At 36.1% G+C, this 21,494-nt stretch overlaps 1 protein-coding gene across 3 annotated transcripts; it reads left to right on the top strand.

Annotated features, from left to right (window-relative positions):
* The first annotated feature begins 248 nt into the window (after nucleotides 1-248).
* Nucleotides 249-14,032, top strand: LOC121430845 (TATA box-binding protein-like 1). Of its 3 annotated transcripts, none has more exons than XM_041628267.1 (7): nucleotides 249-334; nucleotides 6,469-7,034; nucleotides 7,929-8,011; nucleotides 9,252-9,315; nucleotides 9,964-10,067; nucleotides 10,798-10,892; nucleotides 12,083-14,032. In XM_041628267.1, the coding sequence occupies exons 2-7, from the start codon at nucleotides 6,651-6,653 to the stop codon at nucleotides 12,310-12,312; spliced, it is 960 nt and encodes a 319-aa protein (XP_041484201.1). In that variant the 5' UTR covers nucleotides 249-334; nucleotides 6,469-6,650; the 3' UTR covers nucleotides 12,313-14,032. The 3 variants fall into 3 exon arrangements, with proteins under 3 accessions (XP_041484201.1, XP_041484203.1, XP_041484202.1); XM_041628269.1 differs by having other exon boundaries at nucleotides 261-334; nucleotides 6,687-7,034; XM_041628268.1 differs by having other exon boundaries at nucleotides 262-334; nucleotides 6,477-7,034.
* The last annotated feature ends 7,462 nt before the right edge of the window (nucleotides 14,033-21,494 follow it).

Here is a 21,494-nt window from a genome sequence, read left to right as displayed (position 1 = left end):
ACCAATAGAAATGAAACACTCATTTTCATTGGACAAAAAATGAGGTCTCTTTTACAACTTCAAATAGTATGATTGGCAAATATCATGATTGTTTGAGGATGTATTTTCTATTTTTTAAGGAAAAATAATTAATTTTTATCTTACGATTCCTTAAAATCTCAATATGCATTTGAAATTCTCTTAATTTGCTAAATTCCCCGTTAAGTGTACTCTTTTTCTGACCAATAGAAAATGAGATCACGGAATACAATCTGACGTATGCGGTACGTGGATGTAGTTATTTGTTACAGAGTCTGAGCCCGCATTGAAGACGACGTCGCCTTGTGGAAAGCCGGTAAAATACCATTCTGTAATTTCTGGTCTTTAGTTTCACACATCATATTTGCGTATGCATTGTATAAAGGAATCACTGAGCTGGAAAGATACAACTTTATTTTGTTTCTTAATAGTAAGCCGCGGTTTTGGGACCAATTCATTGCCTATCTGTCTGCACAGGAAAGATTGCCAGCGGAACTCCGAAGTCGATTCCCCGGCTGTGCCCCGGTTGAATTCATGACACATCCGGTGCGAGTTGGCAGGTTCTGGGCGCTGGCCCTGGCCTGGCCTGGCCTGGGATATGGGGCTGGGCAGTCATGGCAGTAGAGGCGCACGGCCAAGGGAGACTCTCTCCAATATGGGTGACAATCTCCCATATTGGAAAGTTGCTTTGCAAAAGAGCAAAAGAATCAACACGGTTACACCAACAAAAGTAAAACAAAACTCAGTCAAGACAAAAGCATAATTTTTTTCCACCCAAAAATATTTGCCTCAGTCAGACTCAGAGGCTCAGGCTCAGACACTGTCTGACTTATACTAGACGTAGACAGCTGGCAGCCGTCTGTTTCGAGGAGTTTTTTAACATTTTTTTTAAATTTCTCCTTGCACACAGACGGCTTGCTATCGTGCAGCCAGGCATAAGGCCAAGTTAAGGGGACTTGCAATGCAAAATCCCCCCGTCGGGGCTCTTCAATTTTTGTCTTTAATTAATGAAAATTTTGAAAATTAACACGACCAAAATGCAAATTAATATTCCCTGTTGGCATTAATTGCCAAAAACGGGCAAACTCAAGTTAAAAGGAACAAAAACGGTGACTTACCTCAGCTGTCGTGCAAATTCACTTCCCCGTTTTATCCGATCTTAAAGAGAAATTCCAGTAGTTGCAGTTAACACTGATTTCATGAGAAAGTCTGTAAAACAAGGCTTAATTGTCAGAAAATCATCGAGAATCTAGATTTGGAACAGTCACATAAGCTGAACTTTGTGAAATCTTGAAATCTACGCTGAAAAACGTTCACACTGAAGATCACCAACACAGATAGGCACACGTGGGACAGTGTATAATTATTGCTGGAATAAAGACCCGACGGAAGTGACCGAATCCGCGCTTATTTTGCTTATTTCTCAGGAATAACACAATTTCTTCCAGAATCCTTTGGCACTTTTTTTTTATTCATACAGACACTTGGGTGGTCATTATATTAGATTCTGTAAAAAGTCATTTTGAGTTCGTTACCAAAACTGGAATTTATCTTTAAGTACATAAACATATGGCCATTGATGATTGAGTCCCCTGTACAGATCGCGCTAGAACTTCGGTCTCTGTATTTGGTGAGTGAAGCCAACAGAGTTCAGCTGAACAACCAACATAACAGAGACCGAAGCTTTTGGTCTATGTCTGACCAGCTGACTCTGGAGTCTGAGCAGTAGAGGCGCACGGCCGATATTGGAGACTGTCTCCCATGAGAGAGATTATCTCCAATATCAGATACTTTCATAAAGAATTTTGGTATCCAATTTCAGAAACAGTCTCCAGTTTTGGAGACCAATTTTCTTTGTTTACATTTGCTTAAAAAGGATTACCTTGGCGGCAAATAAAAATGTGATAAGCATATTCCTCATGAAATATTACCCCTTTTCACCGTCTACTTTTGTTTTTATAAGGATTTTTGTTGTCTTCCACACACAAAACAATTGGGCTTCTGACCTCGGTGGGACAAAAGTTTGGGTGGAAAAAATCATACTTTTGTTGGTGTTTCTTTTGTTCTTTTGCAAAGCAAGTCTCCAATATGGGAGATTGTCTCCCTTATTGGAGAGAGTCTCCCATATTGGCCGTGCGCCTCTACTGCTGAGCTGAGAGGTGAGAACTCGAGAACTTGTTTTGTGTATGGATAACAATTGAAAAATCCTACCAAAACTAAAGCGATTTAACTTTAAGCAGATGGTGATTTTTTTTAAGTAGATGGTGAAAAATTGTATTTTTTCATGAGGAATCTGCTTATCACATTTTCCTTTCCCGTCAAGGTAATTCTTTTGCTTTTGCAGCAAATGTAAACAAACTAAACCAAAGAAAATTGGGCTCCCAAATTGGAGAGTGAAGACTGAATCCCAAATTCTTTACAAAAGTCTCTGATTTTGAGTCTTTTATAGAGATAATCTCCCACATAGGAGATGGTCTCCTAATATTGGATGTGCACCTCTAGTACTACTAGTAGTAATGCTGGGGCATGTTGGAATAATTGAGTGACATGCATGCATGCGTCCGCAGGTACACTGCTTCTGGGTAATTCCACAAAATTTGCAGTACGTCCACGTCTGACCCCTATTAATATGTGGGACCTTCATGAACGTGATGACAATTTGATGAAGTTTTCTGTCTGCCTGCGTCAGTGTCTCTGACTGATTTTTTGTTGAGACAGTGTCAGTTGCTCAATCTGGAAATGTTCTCAAAGGCAAAGACTTGGCAAGTCACTTGGCCAGTTTAATGAAGTAGATCTAGGCCTAGTAGGATAAGCATTGTGATTTGTCTTTGGATTACACTAAAAATATGAATTCAATAGTTGCAGTAATCTTCTGTTTTGTTCTCTATAATATTTCGTAATATTTTGTACTAAAAATTGATGTAACTTCACTTGTAAATTTTTCCAAATGACTTTCTAAAGTTGATCGTCCGGACACGCAACAACTGGGTAGACTAGATCTAGTAAGACTTGAACGGGGGGGGGGGGGTCTGACATACAAAAAAATTGATTGGTCATATCCCCACACTGTCGGTACTCGGTAGAGATGCTGGTCCAAATATTGGGACTGTCCCAGAAAGCAAGGATATACTCATCATAAACCAAGAGAAATCATGTCTCGATAAATTGAGATTGTCCTTGTTTCTGTGGACAGTTTCTTATCGTTTAAATACCCCTGTGGGACATGAGTTAGGCTGCAATTTATAGGGGAAGGAGTGCTAAAAATAGATTCAGTGACCTCGATTCCCCCCCAGTCAGGACTATATTCGATTTTCCACTAAGGAAAAATTAGTGTGGAAACGTTGATGGCTCACTTATGCCCATAGAGGGATTTCGATCGGCATTTTCACAGCCGTTTTCTCAAATGCGAAACATTCTACGATCTCGCATTGGCGTAACTCCCGTGTGCCTGGTGTGTATGAGTATGAGAGTACATTGTGTACCCGTCTGCCCGTACCGTCTTGTATACACATAAGATTATCCGCTTCTCTTTCCCTCTCACGCCCTCTCTCTCCCTCTCTTCTGTATCCTCTCTTCCAGCCCATGGAGAAATCACATGGGTAGCCTAGCTTAGCTCAGCATAGCATTTGTAAAATAAGCGCTATATACTATGATTATTAAAGTACAGGAGTTCTTGTATCCTACCTTAAAATGAAATCCATTGCTAACCTGCCATTAGAACAGCGATACTTCACAGAAAATTATGTTATTCCAAATTAGAGTATTCCACGCTTGTCCATCATGAGTCAATCACTGAGAAATGCATTTCTTTGTTCCAACAAATAACAAATGGCACATTTTTCTTTGATCGTCCCAGTTTGGGACCAATCGCTTCCACAGTCATTGGTGATAAACCCAAAAAATAATATATGTATGGTTAATGAAAGTTAATCTCTCCATATAGCCCCTGTTCATGAAAGCACACACAGCAAATATGGCACAAGAACACCAACCGAAGAGATGTTGGCGGGAGTTTTATACTCTGGCATATCTGGGGTCTGTTGCATAAAACTCCAACCTGCCAACTGATTTTCAGGTTGGAATCCCCAAATTCTGATTGGAGCCCAGCCTCCATAATATTACCAGTTGCTCTCAGAGTACTGCCAAACTAATAAGCAGCTGATTCGACCCGAAAAAAAAAACTAAATTGCAGTGTATGTAACAGACCCTTCTCTTATCCGTAGATTGGTAGTCTTACCGTTGAAACATCTTATCGTATTTTTGCCAATTATTTGAGTCGTCACAAAATAAATATTTTTCACCAATTCTCCTCTCACACTCCAATGATACAGCAATTGTCTTTTGTATCATTTTCATTACGAATGCCTTAATGATATCTATTTAAAGAACGGGAAAGGGGACGGGAAGATAGTAAGGCACAGTGCAAGGTATTACTAAAGAATTCGAATGAAAGACTATTCCGAAAAGACAAAGCATCAGTGTTCATGGTGTTATGCAATGCCAGCATACCAAGCTTGCATGTGAATAGCGCGTGCTCGCAGTCAATGCATATTGCATGCTACGCATACGTCGATCGTGTGCTGGCTGTATGTGTTAATATGGGTTGACAGTCCGAACTTACGACTGTCCTTCCGAGACTAGTGTACGAACAACCGTTGAGGATTTCTTAGCCAAAATTCAAACTTGTTGTTTCGACGCGAATTTCGCCCAATGTACAGGTTGGTTTATTCTGAAAAATTCTGAACCGCTAGTTCATTTATTCATCTTCCAACACAGGGAACTAGAAAATAAACCAACCTGTACATAGCGCGAAATAATTTTTTGTTTCATCGAATGTCAAAACCGGAGGTCGGTTTCCCATAGCTATAGCACAGCGGCCAAAGTATTGCGCAATGTTGCATAACAGGTTGAACCTCGAAACTAACGTTTTCGCATTAACATTCTCGTTAGTGGTATATCGAATATGGTCCTGACTGCCAGTTTACCATCTATTTTTTATGACTTGCCATCTTCCAATAATCTTGTTATGAAAGCTGATAGGGCCTATGTTTTCATTGACTAGAACACTTTGATGTCAGCACTTGACAGATTAAGGTCCATGTACTTTCCTAGATTTCTTGTGTAGAGAAATCTTTGATCTGAAAACTGGAACAGATCCTGTAAATCCCCTGGGACGATCCCAATTTTCTGACCAGTGCCTCTACTGACTGCCTGGGCCAGGGCAGGCAGTGGCAGTAGAGCCGTCTGTCAAACTCCAATAATCAAGTGATAAACTCATTTTTGATTTAAGGATAAGTCCACTCCAACAAAAAGCTGATATGAATAGAAATAGAAAATTCAAACAATTATATAACACTGAAAGTGTCATCAAAATCGGATGTAAAATAAGAAAGTTATGATAAAGTTTTGCTTAATTTCACAAAACAGTTATATGCACATCCTGTTCATTATGCATAGGAGGGGACTGATTATATCGCCCATTCACTATTTCTTTTGTATTTTATTATATGAAATATTTTTATTTTCTCGTCATTGTCATGTGTAATGAAGTTTCATTCCCCCCTGACCATGTGTAATTCCATTATTTTAACATTTTGTGGTTCAGGCAAGGAGGTCCTAATTGTCAGATTCATAAAAAGTGAAATATTGTATAATTCAAACAATAAAAACCAAAAGAAATAGTGACATCTTTGACTCTCTCATTTGCATATCACTGAGTCGTGAAAAATAAGCGAAACTTTAAATTATAACTTTCGTATTACATCTGATTTGATGAAGTTTTCACCGTTATTCATGTTTAATTTTTCTTTAATTATTTAAATCAACTTTTTTGGGGTGGACTTTACCTTTCTTTTCTGGGGTGGACTTTACCTTTAAGTTAATTCAAGCCTAGAGTCGAGATCTAGTGCCAATCAGATATTTACATGCACAGATCAGTTGGCTTTAGAAAATTCTAATTGCTTGAGTTGATCCTTGCCCAAAAAATTAGAAAGCTGACTAGGGGCCTGTTGCAAAAAGAGTTGCTATCGATCGCATCTCTAAAAATCATTCGTAACTTGATTTGGCCTTGCGGTTGATTTTTTGACATGCGATTAAACGCAACTCTTTTTGCAATGGACCCTAGATCTTATTTGTCATGAAAATATGTCAAAATAATCCTTAACACCTAAATCAGACATAGACCTAGGGCTAGGCCTAATGAAAATTACTTCAAATTGACAGAAATTCTATCATATGTGCCAAAATTGCATATGTCACACTCATGTGAGCATGCACAGTATACTTTTTTTAATAAAGCGTGTGGAATTTAGAAAAAAAAAAGATTTACAAGACATCACAAAACACAATATGATTGTCTGTTTCAGACTACATGTATAGATCTAGGATTCATTATTTCATTACACATATGTACATGTATGTTCTTTCTCTTTATTTTTGTCTTTTGAAAAGAAATACAGGCTGTCCTTGGTCTTGTTTCCTGTTTGCCACAGAGTCTGACAATCACATCATAACTGTCCTAAACTGCCGAAGCACTGTTCGTTAAAGTCTGTGTAGAGAGAAAACTACTCTGGACCAAAATTAAAACGTTAATTGAAATCATAATAACATTGTTATATTGATTGGTAAGAACAATGATGAATTCTTCCTCGCTTGCCACCCAACCACAGCACTTGAATTCCTCCGTCATGAATGCAAGTGTAAAGCAAGAGAACACTGCTGGAGATGCCGAGTCAATGTTCTACCGCGATGCATCCATCAGGCGCGTTGATGCCGACACAGAAGGTGTGAAGGTAGAAGAAAGGTTAGAAATTGACGTGGATGACAAAGGAACAGTACATATAAAGAAGGAGCAGGAGGTGGAGAAGAAAGGAGGAGGGGAGGATGGAATCGGCAATGAACCGAGTGTAGACATTTACATCAATAACGTTGTGTGTGCTTTTAGTGTGAGATGCCATCTCAATCTTAGGAGGATAGGACAGTCTGGCGCCAATGTGGAGTACCGGAGAGAATACGGGGTGAGATTTTCTCATGTTTTTTTTTAGTGTTGAATTTTAAAGGAGAAACCTTATAGCTTTTAGCTTTGCTTCTATCAGCATCTGATAGCTATTCTGCTATTGGCAGCTATTCTGGTATCAGCTTCTGATAGCTATTCTGTTATTACATATTATGTAGCATCTGGTTGCTACGGTACATGTATTCTACTATCAGCATCTGATGCTATTGTACCATCAGCATCTGATAGCTACTCTGTTATCAGCAGCTATTCTGCTATCCAGATCTGATAGTTATTTTGCTATCAGCATCCGATAACTCTTCAGCTATCAGCATCTGATAGTTTAGACTATGTTATCAGCATCTGATAGCTATTCTGCTATCACCATTCAATAGCTATTCCAGGGTGCTGCATAACTTTTTATATCCGCTTGCCCTGTCGGGCAAATAAATTTCTAAATAATTTGAATATACTTGCCCCAAAATCTATTTCACTTGCCCCAAAAAATCCTTGAAAAAAGTTTTACCTCTTCAAAAAAATACATTACGGTTTTAGAAACCATTGACCTTTCTTTTCTCTCTTTTGACATGAATTGATGAACCTTGTTCTTTCTTTTTACAAAGTAATTTTATCATGCCCGCCATGACCAGATTTAGGGTCGGTATATCATATCGACCCTACTTTTGGTAATTCTACTGTGAGAACTTTGCTTGCCTAATTCGAGCAAGTAGTTTTGGTCTTTACTTCAAAACACTTGCCTAATTTTAACTTTTACTTGCCCCGGGCAATTGGGCAAGTGCTTATGTAGCACTCTGCTATTCTGCCATCAGCATCTGGTAACTCTTTTGTTTGATACTTTCCTAAATATTGAGACTGTATATGTTTACATTCTTGAAATTCTTTTTATTTTCTGCAGAAAGTGAACATGAGGTTTCGCAATCCCCCAGCCACTGCTACCATCTGGTCATCAGGTAAAATCACCATCACAGGCAATGATAGGTATGTATGGACTCTTCCCAGGTAATTTTTTTTTTGGGGGGGGGCCTACTTGTCCAATCCTACTGGCTGGATCTGCAACACTGGAAAAGCTTTAACCCTAAAAAGACTGGGGGGGGGGGCTGATTCAGCCCCCCCCCTCAACATTTTTCGCGATAAATCCGCCGCGCGAAATTTTTTGACCGCGTTGCTCGCTGACTTTTTACTTTCAAGTCTCGCGCAACTTTTGAGACCAAAATTGTGACCCCCGGGTACGCGGTTCCAAAATTACGCAACATTTCGTAAGTGCATGCAGACCCAACATTACTAAAAAACGTGAATTTGTGTACAAATCCAATGCAAATAGTGTTCTTAGCCAATATTCACAAATGCATCATTATTTTTCCTTTTACTGCTTAAAATCAATTAATTTATCTTTTTTATGGTCAAAATAAAGTCCCCAACAATTTCCATTGAAAAAACAATAAAAAACAAAAAGTCGAAAAACAAAGAAATACATAAGAAATTTAGAAAACAATAGAATACATAAGAAAATAAATGTGATTTTGAAATTTTTTTATAATCAATTTGATCAGATGCCTATCTAGAGTATGTGAAACAAAAATTAGCATTTCAGGGGCATTATTTTATTAATTAGAGCAAACTTATGATTTTACGCATAAATTAGCATAATTAATGAGACATGAGATTTTTTGCAGAATTTGATGTTATAGTTTTGTAGATAATGCCATGGGTAACGCGTGTGCCAATTTTCGTCACGATCGCGCGATCGACGGCCGAGATCATGTCCCCCCAAGTCTTCTTAGGCGTCGAAATAGACCAGTCTATTTAGGGTTAACATTGCAGTGAATGGAAATTTTCTAGAGCTTTTGAGCATGTCACCCGAAATCATCCTGAGCGCCCATGTAATGTTTTGCACCCCCTCCCCCCTCATCTTCCCTTCATTTAAAAAAAGTTCACCCTGATGTAAATTTGGTATCAAAAGCAATCCCTTATGTATCGTCTCCTGACAGAATGCAATGCAGACGTTGCATCACTGAGCAATAACAAATTGTCTACCAGAATGAGAAAGAATATTGAATATGATTGTTTTTTTTTGCATACAAATTCCTAGGGTAGTGTCCGACTTAGACCTGCAATTGTATGTTATTTCAGTAAATGTAGGTAGGTCGATGGAGTGACATAGAGAATTGAGTCATGAAATATATATATGAATTGTTTTTGTTTTGTTTTTTTGTTCTAGCGAAGAGCATGCAAAGAAGACTGCAAGAAAGTGTGCCAGGGCACTGCAGAAAATGGGTTTCAATGTAAGTCAAACTGTCAAATTGCTCGAATTTTTTTGTAAACTTCATGGTGTTCAGCATTTTTTAAAAATAAAATCAGAAATATTGGCAGTTAATGCCAGTCATGTCAGCAATGATGTGGTTTAATTTATAGTAATAATACCAAGTAAACTCTACAAGTCATTGTCATTCACCTGGCTTCAGAAAGCTGGATATTTAGACTAGCAATAGGCTGAAATGTTGCACCAAGCCCATAGCCTGAAATACACGGCTTCAAAGGTTGACGATTACAATCTGTCTTATATGACACATAAAAAAGTACCGGTATATAAAATGTAAAAATATGCAACATACATGAAAGGGGGGTTGAAACCATTTAAATTGAATCGATGCATCCCTTGATATCTGTTTCTGGTACAAGGTGAGTTTTGATGCCCCAAGTACATATCTGAAAGACCAGAGCCTCCTGAAAAAAGCCTTTTAATCGATCATAAAATTGATATACAATTGATTGTATTCAATGTTATGTGCAATCAGTTATACAAATACATTATACGATCAATCGCAAAGCTGCGTGTTTGTGGTCCCAAATTTCCTGTATATACAGCCTCTGTGCTATAGAAAGGTAAATGATTGCATTGTGTTACACCTATGTATATCTTTCATTTGCAGGTACGGTTTTCAAGGTATAAGGTTGTGAATGTATTAGGGACCTGCTCACTGCCGTTTGCTATACGTATCAGGGACTTCTCCCAAAGGCATCCAAGTAGTGCAAGGTGAGTTCCCATTGTTTCATTAAAGTCTATCTGGCTTCCTCAGTTTTGGGCTATCTATTTAAATAAAAATAAAATAAAAAGGGAAAATGTACAAATAACTGCAAAAGTATTCTGATTTCATGTATTCTATTATCTCTGGCAGAGAAATTCAATCTTTTTTTTCCTGTCATTGACATCCCAAAATTGTTGTCACAATTAAAGCCCTGATAAACGCAAGAGAAAATCATAATTAAATTTTGATTATAAGGAGCATTTTTTAAGGCTTTATTTTTTTACCACATATCACAGACACAGGCAAAAGTTGGGATATTACAGCTCAGATTTTGAAAAGTAATAAATGCATTGGCTAACATCAATTTGACTTCTTTTAGAAATGTGAGCTGCAAGGTCCTTCTTGTTCCCTGTGTCTGTGATTTGTTATAAAAATCCCCACAAAACTTGTGCCTTGAAATCATTATTTAGTGCTTTAAAGGGAAAATATAAAGTGACCTGAAATACCATCTTCAGACATCTACATGTAGTAAATGATTATTTTTCAGCCACAGATTTATTGGATCATGTCTGCACAAATTTGGATTTTTTATCTAATCGTGGGTGTTTATTAATCCATCTCAAGACAACATGAATTATTGAAGTTCATTACTTTTCAAAATAAGACCTTTGTAATGTTAGCCTATGCCTTTAACCAATGCCTTATAATCTCATTTGGATCATTCTGATTTGAATTCAGCTATGAGCCTGAGTTACATCCAGCTGTCACCTACAAGATGTACAATCCCAGGGCAACGCTGAAGATCTTCTCAACAGGAAGCATCACAGTCACAGGTAAGCTGTAGTGCTCTTTTCTGCTTCCATATTTTCAGGCCAAAATAAGGCCTTTTTTGCATTCAGTCTATTTGCCAGTTGGCCTACACCTATTTCATCTACTATCCACTTGGTCGAAAACCATTTTTAATTCCAGTGAGCTGTTCATGAATCAAGGTTTCATTTGACGAATTAAAAAATATCAAGTTATCCAGTGGTTATTTGACCAACTGGGCAGTAGCCTTTTGACAAGACCTCGCGACTTGGCTATATTCCTTGTCATGTAGTGGATGACATGAGACGAGAGGGCCTACAAAAAGAATTGGCGCGACCAGGGTGAGCGTGAGATCGTGCGACTTAAGGCCACCGCACACCTTACGACCAGACCGGTCGCCGACTGACTTGCGACTGGGTGAGGGGAGAGGTGACGTCACAGCGCTTGTCAGCTTCACAGTCGCAGACCGGTCAGAGACAAGTCGCAAGGAAAATCGGAAGGATTTGACATGTTGAATCCTTATGACTGGATCGCAAGCTCAATCCAACCTTCAGCCAATCAGACAGCAGAGTTGCATAACGCGTATTATGATAAACAACGCGCATACGCAGTAGTAAGCGCAATTTCTCAGATGATACGCCAAAAAGCAAAAGCGCATGCGTGAGTCGCAGATCGGATCGCAAAGTGTGCGGTGTCGAGGCTTATGACTGCCTTGCGACTCATCTCCCCTCACCCTTAACGCCCTGTGACTGGGCTTGAACATTTAGTCCTCGCATTCACTCGGCCTTTCGCAAAACAATCTTTTTCCAGTTGGTAGGCATTTGATATAACTATCATAACAGACACAGCCTTTTTTAAAGGTTAATCAGGCATTAGATAAATATTCACCACTGAATGACACGTGCTGTATAGGCTAAAACAACAACAAAATTGTTCTACCTTTAACTGGGTACTGTATTGAACCAAGTGTAATGTAGATCAAATGGCAATTGAGCATTGAACTTATTGAACCAAGCCATCATATGGCTTTATTTGATAGTAGGCTATCTGAGAAAAAAGCCAGAAGTGCTCTCTTACCAAGTGAATATAGAACTTGGATTTTATCCAGTAAATGAAGCTCTGAAAGTTGTCATGTCTTTCATTGCAATTATTTACATACACTTATGTATTTTATTTTGTTTTGCTTTGCCCCCCCCCCCTCATTTTTTGACAACAGCACCAGCAGTAGACAACATCAGCAAAGCAATAGAACACATATACCCTTTGGTTGAGGTTCATAAGACGCCCCTCAGTGAGGCAACTATACAGAAGAGACTCGCCAGAAAACGCAAACGAGAAGGATATGTCGAGGATGACGAAGAGAACACTGATGACGAGTATGCCGACGAGGACGCATTAGACGACGAGGAGGACAGCGACGAGTATTCATCGGACGATAGTAGCTGAGAGAGTGTGAGTGGATGATCGGGGGCTGCTGTCCACGTGGAGGTTGAAGAAAGAGGTTTTATGTTCTCGTTGCTGCTTTCAAAACTGCATCAGGTTTTCAGTGCAAGAGCCTGAAGGCCAGCGTATGATTTGGCAGTGTGGAGAAAATGTTGTGGTCCTATGTCGAACATAGTTCATGTATGCTTTGAATTATCAGGGAGACCTTTCATCAGCTTTTTGTCATCTGACAACGTTTCTGGGTTGAGATTGGCCAAGAAGTATATGTGTCTAATTGCTTCTATTTTAAATGTCGATTAGTGAAAGCTTCCATGAAATAGTGTCCTGACTGCATGGCTGGCATCTTTATCCAGAAGATGCAGGGATTCAGTTTTTTTAATTAAGAGGGGAGCCAATAAAACAGTTCTCCTAAATGTTTTAAGGGGAGTGGTAGGGGATCACTGACTGACACTCTTGTTTTACATTCAGATTAAGTAATATCAGAATAGAGATTATACAGGGAATTAAAAATGTTGTACAAACTAAATGTGAATTATGTTGCCTGATTTGTAGGTTTTCTGCTTTTATCATATCGTATGTCACAAAAAAATGTATTTCGCTAAGGTGAGTGATAAATCGCTCTACCTGAAATGGATTAAGGCGAGAAGTAGCAAGCGATCGCTCTCACTCCCCTTAAAACTGAGTCCCTGAAGATGAGGGATCCTTATTACTCGTCTTGACGTTCATTTCTTCACCAAGTCATGGGTCCAAATTCACATTGAATTATGCAAATTTCTTGTGTGGATTACACATAATTCAGCAATCATATTTATAGTGTCCAATGATTGTATGCATGGTTCTATCATAGGGTGGTATAGTTCATGCCTTTTACCATGGTTTTAGTCCACTGTTAATGTAAATTAATTTAGATAAGCAGTGGACTGATGATCTAAACATCAGTGGATTTATTAAGGCCAGAACCTTTATAGCAACAAACATAAATTAAGCTGAAAGTTCACACCTTGGACCTTCTATTGACATGCATAATTGAGCGTAATTTATCCATGACTTCGAAGCACGCATTTAAAACCACCTGTGTGAATTTGGGCCTTAGAGTTTTTAATATATGCTAGCGAACCAAATCACTTCATCTGCCACTTAAGACAAAATATATTTTCAAGGCAGGGTTTGATTTTTAAAGTTCTAATTTAGAAACAAAAATCTTGTCGATATGTGTTTTGCAGAATCAGCATAAACATAATTAGGCATTGTGTAATAATTTTGAGTCATAAGCTTTGGTAAAAAGTGGGTCCAGGAACAAATTAAATTTGAATTCCTATTTAAATGCTGTACGTATTAAAATTTCATAATTTGGAGTCGTCTGCCAGAGACATGAAATAATTTGGGATCTGTTCAGTTTTGATGTTTTACAGAGCAACTGGAAAATTGTGATGCTGATAGCGAAGACAGAAGGCTAAGTTTCCAGATAATTGTTTATATATGTGTTTGTAAATGGATAAATTGATATGAAAGAGCTTTATGTGTGTTAAGTATATGTACCAAGTGCCTTTATTTATTATATCCTTTACATGGCGAGAGTTGCAAATTGATTTGTAATGGACTTTTTGATTCTTGCATCTACATGTATATAGTGGACTGATAAAGACATGGCTTTGTTTGAAACGATTTCATTCGGACTCTTTTTCTGTCTGAATAAAACATCCTTTTATTGGTGGTTTGGGATTATCCAAAGTCTTATTCTTTCCAATGAAGCCAGATTGAATAGAAAATAGAACCCAGCGTAATAATATGCAGTTGCTCAGAGGCGATGAACCCCATCACAAAATGCACTACTTTTTTCATTGTAGACAGCAGCACAAAAATGGTCAGCGAACAAAAAAAACCCCAAACAGTATCGAATATGATATTATATGTTTAATGGTTTGGCACCAAAATATCTACAAGACCTTGTCACGCCTTATGCACCAGCTAGAAGCCTGAGATCATCACACCAGCAACTTCTTAAGACTCCCAAGACACGTGTAGCATATGGTGCACGAGCTTTCTCTGCCTCAGCACCTCTCTGGAATAATTTGCCATTAAATTTAAGAATTATACAATTTCTGGAGACCTTTAAATCCAAACTGAAATCTTATCTTTTCTAACAGTATTAGTTATTGGCACTTTGACACTCTTCCAAACTTTCTCATTCTTTCTTTTCTTGTGCGCCTCGGAATAGAATATTTCTAGATAGATGGCGCTATATAAATGCCTATTATTATTATTATATCACTTGACTGCACAATGAAAAACATGGAAGAACTTGAACACGTTAAATACATGTATGTTCATTTTTTGATGGGGTTCACTAACCTTTAAGTACCATTGTATATTGGTTGATAATCTTACAAGCCAAACCAGGTTGAAGACAATGTTTAACATTACAAAAATCCTGTTAAAGAAATGGAATCGAATTTGGATGGTGTCTCTGGTCAATCATACATTTTCAGTTTCGATTTTTAGGCGACTTCTTTTTTTTCAGGGATTTATTTTTACAACGAATCACCGTCACATTCTACATGTACTTCTACCTTTAAGTTTGACAAGGATTGTTTGACTGAAAAAAAGCAAAACATTATTGTAAAAAAATGAAAGGACATTTTTTATATGACTTTGCAATCAGAGGTAGGAAGTATGGTATGAGGTGTGAAATACTTTGAATTTAATAATAAAAGGGGAAAAGGGATATTTTGTGTCCGAGTATCAACTCCTTAAATTGCTCATTATTGGTTGTATTTGCAAATATTCATTTAAAATGAAACAGCTCTTTGATTGCTATGCTTATTTATAGCACCAGACACATATATTTTTTATGGATATTTATTTTGTTGCACCTTGGGTTGAACATGATTATTTTTTCATATTTTCTATGTGTATCATATAAAAAGTGTTCTCCCAAAAATGCCATGTACATGAATTTGATAATTTTTTCCTTATTTATTGTTTGACATTTGATGTGTTTAAAGTTTTGATACTAAACAACAATATCAGATTTCTGGTGTTTTGATCATTCATGGTGAATGAAAATGTCTATTCGTTTTTACTCAATTGGAATTGAGGAAAAATCCTTTGGTAATGACTGGATTGTGTTTCAGAGTAAAAGGGATGCTCCGAGCTGGAAATTATATGGTTAACAGATAAAGAAAAATCAGACAATTTTTTTTAAGATTTGCATTATTCCCGTGAAACAGTTCTAGGCGTGTGTACATGAATATTCAACGAGCAAATTGATTATGTCATCACTTGTTCTTTTGTATTTGAGTATCTGAAAAAAGGTTTATTCAAATTTTTTTCTACCAAGGACTGAAATTTGATTGATAACTGTTTTAGTGCATTAGATATTCATTGCTGCAACCTATTTCATTATAAAGGAGACCTATTATTCACACATATTAAAAATTAAACAATTTCTTGTAATAACATTAAGAAATGGAAAGTGGGGATGTGACATCAGCCCTCCTAATGAATATTCATGATGATTTACATACAGGTATATACATGTAACTATTTTCACAAAATATTGCTGAACTTTGAAATTCAATAGCTTCATTACTCATCCTATTTTTATGAAATTTGCAATGTTTGAAGGTGAACCATACATGTACTAAGAAAAAAAACCAAGGTAATATCAAATCAGATGTCAGTTTATTTGGTCCAAATTCACAAAGGTGGTTTTGAAAACCCACGGTTGAATCCATGGTTTATGCAGATTTCCTGTGTAAATAGCACTTAATTTAGTACGTACATTGTATTGGACGCGCGTATAAAAACTGTCCAATGCTGATGTGCCCTTTTGTCACAGTGTGCCAAATTGACTTCTGTTACCATGGTTAGATACGCTATTTCATTAAAAAGTCCACTGTTTGAAGAGTGGACTTATGAATAAAAAAGTGTAGATAACCATGGCAACAGCGTCAGTTTGGCGCACTGTGACAAAAGCGCACATCAGCATTGGACAGTTTTTTACACGCGCCTGATACGCACTAAAAATCAAGCGTAATTTATACAGGAAAACTTCATAAACCATGGATTCAACCTTGGGTTTTCAAAACCACCTTTGTGAATTTAGGCCTACATGTGTATGTTTCTAAGTTGCTATTTTTTTCTTCCATAAAGAAGATGGTTTCATGAATTCAAGTAATTTAGTGGTGTTGAGTCCAACTTTGGTTTGTGTTTTTTGCAAATTTAAATTACATGAATTTACGAACCATTATAATTGCTCATGAAATTATTTACTTTCTATTTTTTTGTATTGCTTAACTTCTTGCCTGTTTTTTTGTTATTTTCTTTGTGGACTTTTTAAATTTGTGTAATAAATAATACTTTCTTGCATTGGGGGGCTACTAGTGAATATCTGCATACCATGAACAGTGATTTTCCTTCAAGAAATATGAAACCTTTGGATCAAGATAGTTTGTGTGAAAACAGAAAAATCATAGAAACAGATCAACAAAAGTTTGAAAAAAATCTGACAAATAATGAGAAAGTTATAAGCATTTGAATATTGTAATCACTAATGCTGTTGAGATCCTCCAATTGGCAATGCAACAAAGATGCGTGATGTCACTTGTGAACAACTTTCCTAGTACTTTTGTATTGTTTATATTTCACTTAAATTGCCTCTTTTGTCACATCTATCAGTAGATCATGTATTCTTTCTATAGGAGGGCATGTAATACAGTTTTCAAAGAAAACATGGATAAAGAGTTTTATAAGAAAGAGCAAAAGATACATTTTGGGAGTATTATATAGTCTATCAAAGGGAACGTTGTTCACATGTGACATCACACATCTTTGTCACATTGCCAATAGGAGGATATCTATAGCATTTAGTAATCGCAATAATCAAAGCTCATAACTTTCTCATCATTTGTTTGATTTTTCTCAAATTTTCTTTGTTCTTATTCTTTGATTTTTCTCTTTCCACACAAGTGCACGTATTCCAAATGTTTAAGTTCCCTTTAATATGGAATGGATAAAAACGGCTCTCTTTTCGAGCTGGATGTTAAGAACTAGCAAATTGAGTTAACTTCCCTTTATTTGCATGGGTAAACAGTGTTCTTTGCATATATTCAAATCTTATTTATACACATTTTAGGCAATTTCATACATACATCATGTAGCACCATTAACAAAAACACCCATTCTCAATCTTTGCTTGAAATGAATGTCGTTTTAAACATGCTTTAGCATTACATCTTTTAAAAGAATGTTGATATGGTGTGTCAATTTCAAATTCAATTTTATATGTGATAACCAAAATGATTTGTGTGTGAACTTTAATATCTTGAGATGAAAATACTTTTTGATTTTCAAGTTGATTTTTTTTCTTCTACATTGTATCTACATTGTACTTTGTATATGAATAAGATCATAACTTCTATCGGCTGACCACATCAGAATAACGTCTCTGAGCGCTTACAGACATTTTTATCTACAATGTGGCCCCGTCTTATAAAGATTTGTGATTGATCTGATCAATTGCAACAATGGAAAGCAAAGCAATGTCAACATCTATAATACATGTTTGTTCCAAATATTTTCTAGGAATGATGTACATTTGCACATTCACTGTTTTCTTGACAATTCAGTGTGCTTCTCTTTGTTTCCAAAGGACATTGAGCAGATTTCCTGAAGAAATATTGATGGATTTCCCTATACTGGAGATTGATCGCATCAATCGTAACTCTTTGAAAGGTGGGGCCCAGGTACATGTATGACTTATGTGCCATTGATTTTACGTGAATGGCAGATACATTTAAGGCAGTTCCATTTAATCAGAGGAATCTCTACTCTGCAAATAGAGTAGTGAATATTAGAGAAATAGTTCAAAATGAAATGAATTGCTTTTTTTTTAGTTCAAACTAAATTTGAAAATTAATTCAGGCCCATTTGTGAACCATGCTCTGTAGGCTTCTCAGGACGGCACAGTTGGAGAGGTACTCTGTATTTTGTTTTATACCTTGACCATTTTTATTTGTTTTTAGTATCAGTTTTGTACTGTTCATGTATATGATTGGATTTTCATGTTCACATGATCGATGTGTGAAGGCACAGATGAAGTGCATACCTCTTTTTTTATGTCAGATTTTTTTTTCCTTTCCAGCTAGAGTACAATACACAGGTGTAAAGTACTTTTAATGAAGATTTTGGAAAAAAAATGAAATTATTGTGTACTGTTATGTTCAAGCAGAGTTTGTACAGTACATATATGTGCATGTACCTTTTGGGGAGACAACTCCATGAATGTAGAGTGGTATTTGTATGTCAAAGACAGCAATAAATATTCAAGTGAGAATTGTTGATTTGTGATATTGGAGTATCTTGAGTCTTGTTCTGACATTCCATTTTATACAGAGAGAATGGGAGAGGGGGAGGGGAAAGGGAAAGAGGTCATATAAATATTCAGTACAAGTACATGTATGTGCCCCCCCATAAACACAATACACACACACAATTTACCGAGGTTGACTGAATTAATTGCAGATAATTGAGCATTTTCTTCATGCGATCCAACAAAGAGTGTTAAGTTTATACCACATACATGTAAGTGAACAGAGAGGGATAGAGGGGGAGGTAGAGAAGAGAAAGGCAGACCATCAACGTAACCTTTTTTGGGGGGGGGTGGGGTAGGGAAACTGTTATGTATTATATTGTACCAGAACATATTCTAGCATTCAGGAGATAAAGAATACAGGAAAATAATAATTTCATCTTTCACAGCACAAGAAATTGGTTTATTCATAAAGGGTAGCACCTAATATGAATGGCTTCCACCAGCTCTCTTCAAATAAATACATTGTACATCTGCATATCAGACAAATACATTAACTTGAAATATGCATTGGTAATACAGATCAGATTGAAAAAAAAACAGTGCTACTGAATTATTCCAACTCACAGATTTGATGAAAGATCTGGGGAGCGTTTCATGAAAGGACTTGTCAGATGTTTTGTCCGACAAGTACTGTTTTATCCGACAGTTGCTATGGTAAAAATGCCTCTCTGCCAATCATAATCAAGGAAAGTTGTCAGACCTCACAACTTGTCGGACGATAATATTCATGAAACGCTCCCCTGAAAAATCATTCAAATGCACTTCACATATTACAAGTAATGGGGAACAGAGATTACTTTCCAAGTATGTATTGATGTTTGAGCAAAATAATTTTTTAAAACAAAAATCAACCTTCTAATATAGTTTTTTCTCTCTTGATGAGAAAAGTCATCTTATTAAAGAAATATTTTTAAGGTTCATATTTCTTGTGTCCTTTCAAACACAAAAGATACTTGTTAACAGCAAACATACATGTATCACCACTACAAATTAACAAAGGATGGGATCAATGATCACAGCATCAAATAATTATTTTTTAACTTTAAAACCATTAAAAAGAATGAAAAATTAACAAAATGAAGAACTGAATAATATTTTTTTAAGTTAACTTTAAAACCATTAATAAGAATTAAAAAAAAATAACAAAATGAACTGAATACCCACATCTGTTTAAAAATGAGTGAAACTACCATAAATACCTTGCCCAATTATAAATACATTAAAATATTATATTTTTAGACTTTTATACATATATACATATATATTTAAAATACTTGAAATAAAAAAAAAACGGGCTAAAATAGTTAAAATGTTGGTTGTTAATATAGAATTCAGGACGGCATTAAGGAGAACGTACTATACATAATAAATAGTTTAAGGGTAAAGTATCTACTATTCTAATTACATGGGCAGCAAAGTTTGACAATATACAATGCGTCCCACAAAAAAGAAACCTGTCTTCAGAATTAAATTTCACAATTATCAAACATGTTTTTACTATGAATTTGATACCGATAAGAGTGGAATCTCATCTTTAATTTGAGACCAACAGCTTAGCAAATCATACACGCATGGCAGGTTATGAACAATAAATATTTAGGCCTATCAGAAACGATTTGTGCAGAAACTCATGTAAGAATCTGAATCCACTCCAATTTCAGGGATCAGTGAGAGAAACTTAAGAAAAAATACAAAAGAAATGCTAATGAGTCAATCGTCGAATAAGCACTGTTGTCGTATCACGACCCCACCTTGTCTAATTTTTCTGCGCAACCTGATTTTTACATTAACATTTCAAACTCATCTTGCTCATTAATACGTGAAGTGTTCATCACATATTAGATATCGAAATGAAGAGGAATAACTGAATTGTATGATGATGTATTATGATTAATTTTCATTTAAAGAAAAAAGATGTGGCAATCTCAGTTTCCTTTTTTCAGGGACGCACTGTTTAATAGCCCTGTGCCAGTTTTAAATGATAAATATTGAAAATCCTATTTGAATAAATCACATAATCTGAAAATATCATAAATTGGCATGTACCAGATGAACAGCTTTTTTTTCTGCGACTGATAAAGACATTTAAAAAAAATTATTTTTCAATACATGCTCTTGTGATACCATCATTACATTGGCAAGAATTTTTGAAAGGTACTGGGTAATAAAAAGTAACAATATAGAATAATGTAGAATACTTCTTGATCAATAAACATTCATACATTTACAAGTATTTTTTTACAATAAATCTCTCCATTCCCAAAATCTACCACTTGTGTATAATGATAAGCCTGTACTGTTTTTAGAAGCCATAACTATACAGTGATAATCAAATGTTTCAACTTCATGCATAAAATGCAAAAAATAATTCATTTATCCAAAATTTTGTTTAAAGTCCTAAAAGTGCATTCAAGTAATAAATGAGAACTTCAATTCATTATCAGATGCGCATCATTATGATAACACATGTAAATTATGATAAAGAGTGCAAATTATTTCAGGGATGAGAGACTTTCTAATAAATACAAAACGTAAGCTTCACATCATAACTGCAATACATTAGTGATTACATTAATCATTTCTTGAAGTTTCCCTCCAAAAAGTACATATTCAGCTGTTAAGATGAACAAAAAAAAATCCTCATTTCTTCCAATGTTTTATTACAAAGTTACCACTAGTATTTTCATGATGACTAACTAAAACAGAAAGAAAAGAATGATATCCTGATATTCACATATTAAATACCAAACCATCAAATATTCCATTCCTCGTCAGCTCATGAAAATAAAACAACCAATTTTCTTTAAAT

This window comes from Lytechinus variegatus, chromosome 17 (assembly GCF_018143015.1).
Source record: "Lytechinus variegatus isolate NC3 chromosome 17, Lvar_3.0, whole genome shotgun sequence".
Classification (NCBI taxonomy): Eukaryota; Metazoa; Echinodermata; class Echinoidea; order Temnopleuroida; family Toxopneustidae; genus Lytechinus; species Lytechinus variegatus.
This window is presented reverse-complemented; position numbering and strand designations above follow the sequence as displayed.

Coding starts and splice junctions, on each gene's coding strand:
- LOC121430845 (XM_041628267.1), top strand. CDS start 6,651: ATGATGAATTCTTCCTCGCTTGCCACCCAACCACAGCACTTGAATTCC. Junction 8,012..9,251: donor ACCATCACAGGCAATGATAG/GTATGTATGGAC, acceptor TTTTTGTTCTAG/CGAAGAGCATGCAAAGAAGA. Junction 10,893..12,082: donor AGGAAGCATCACAGTCACAG/GTAAGCTGTAGT, acceptor TTTTGACAACAG/CACCAGCAGTAGACAACATC.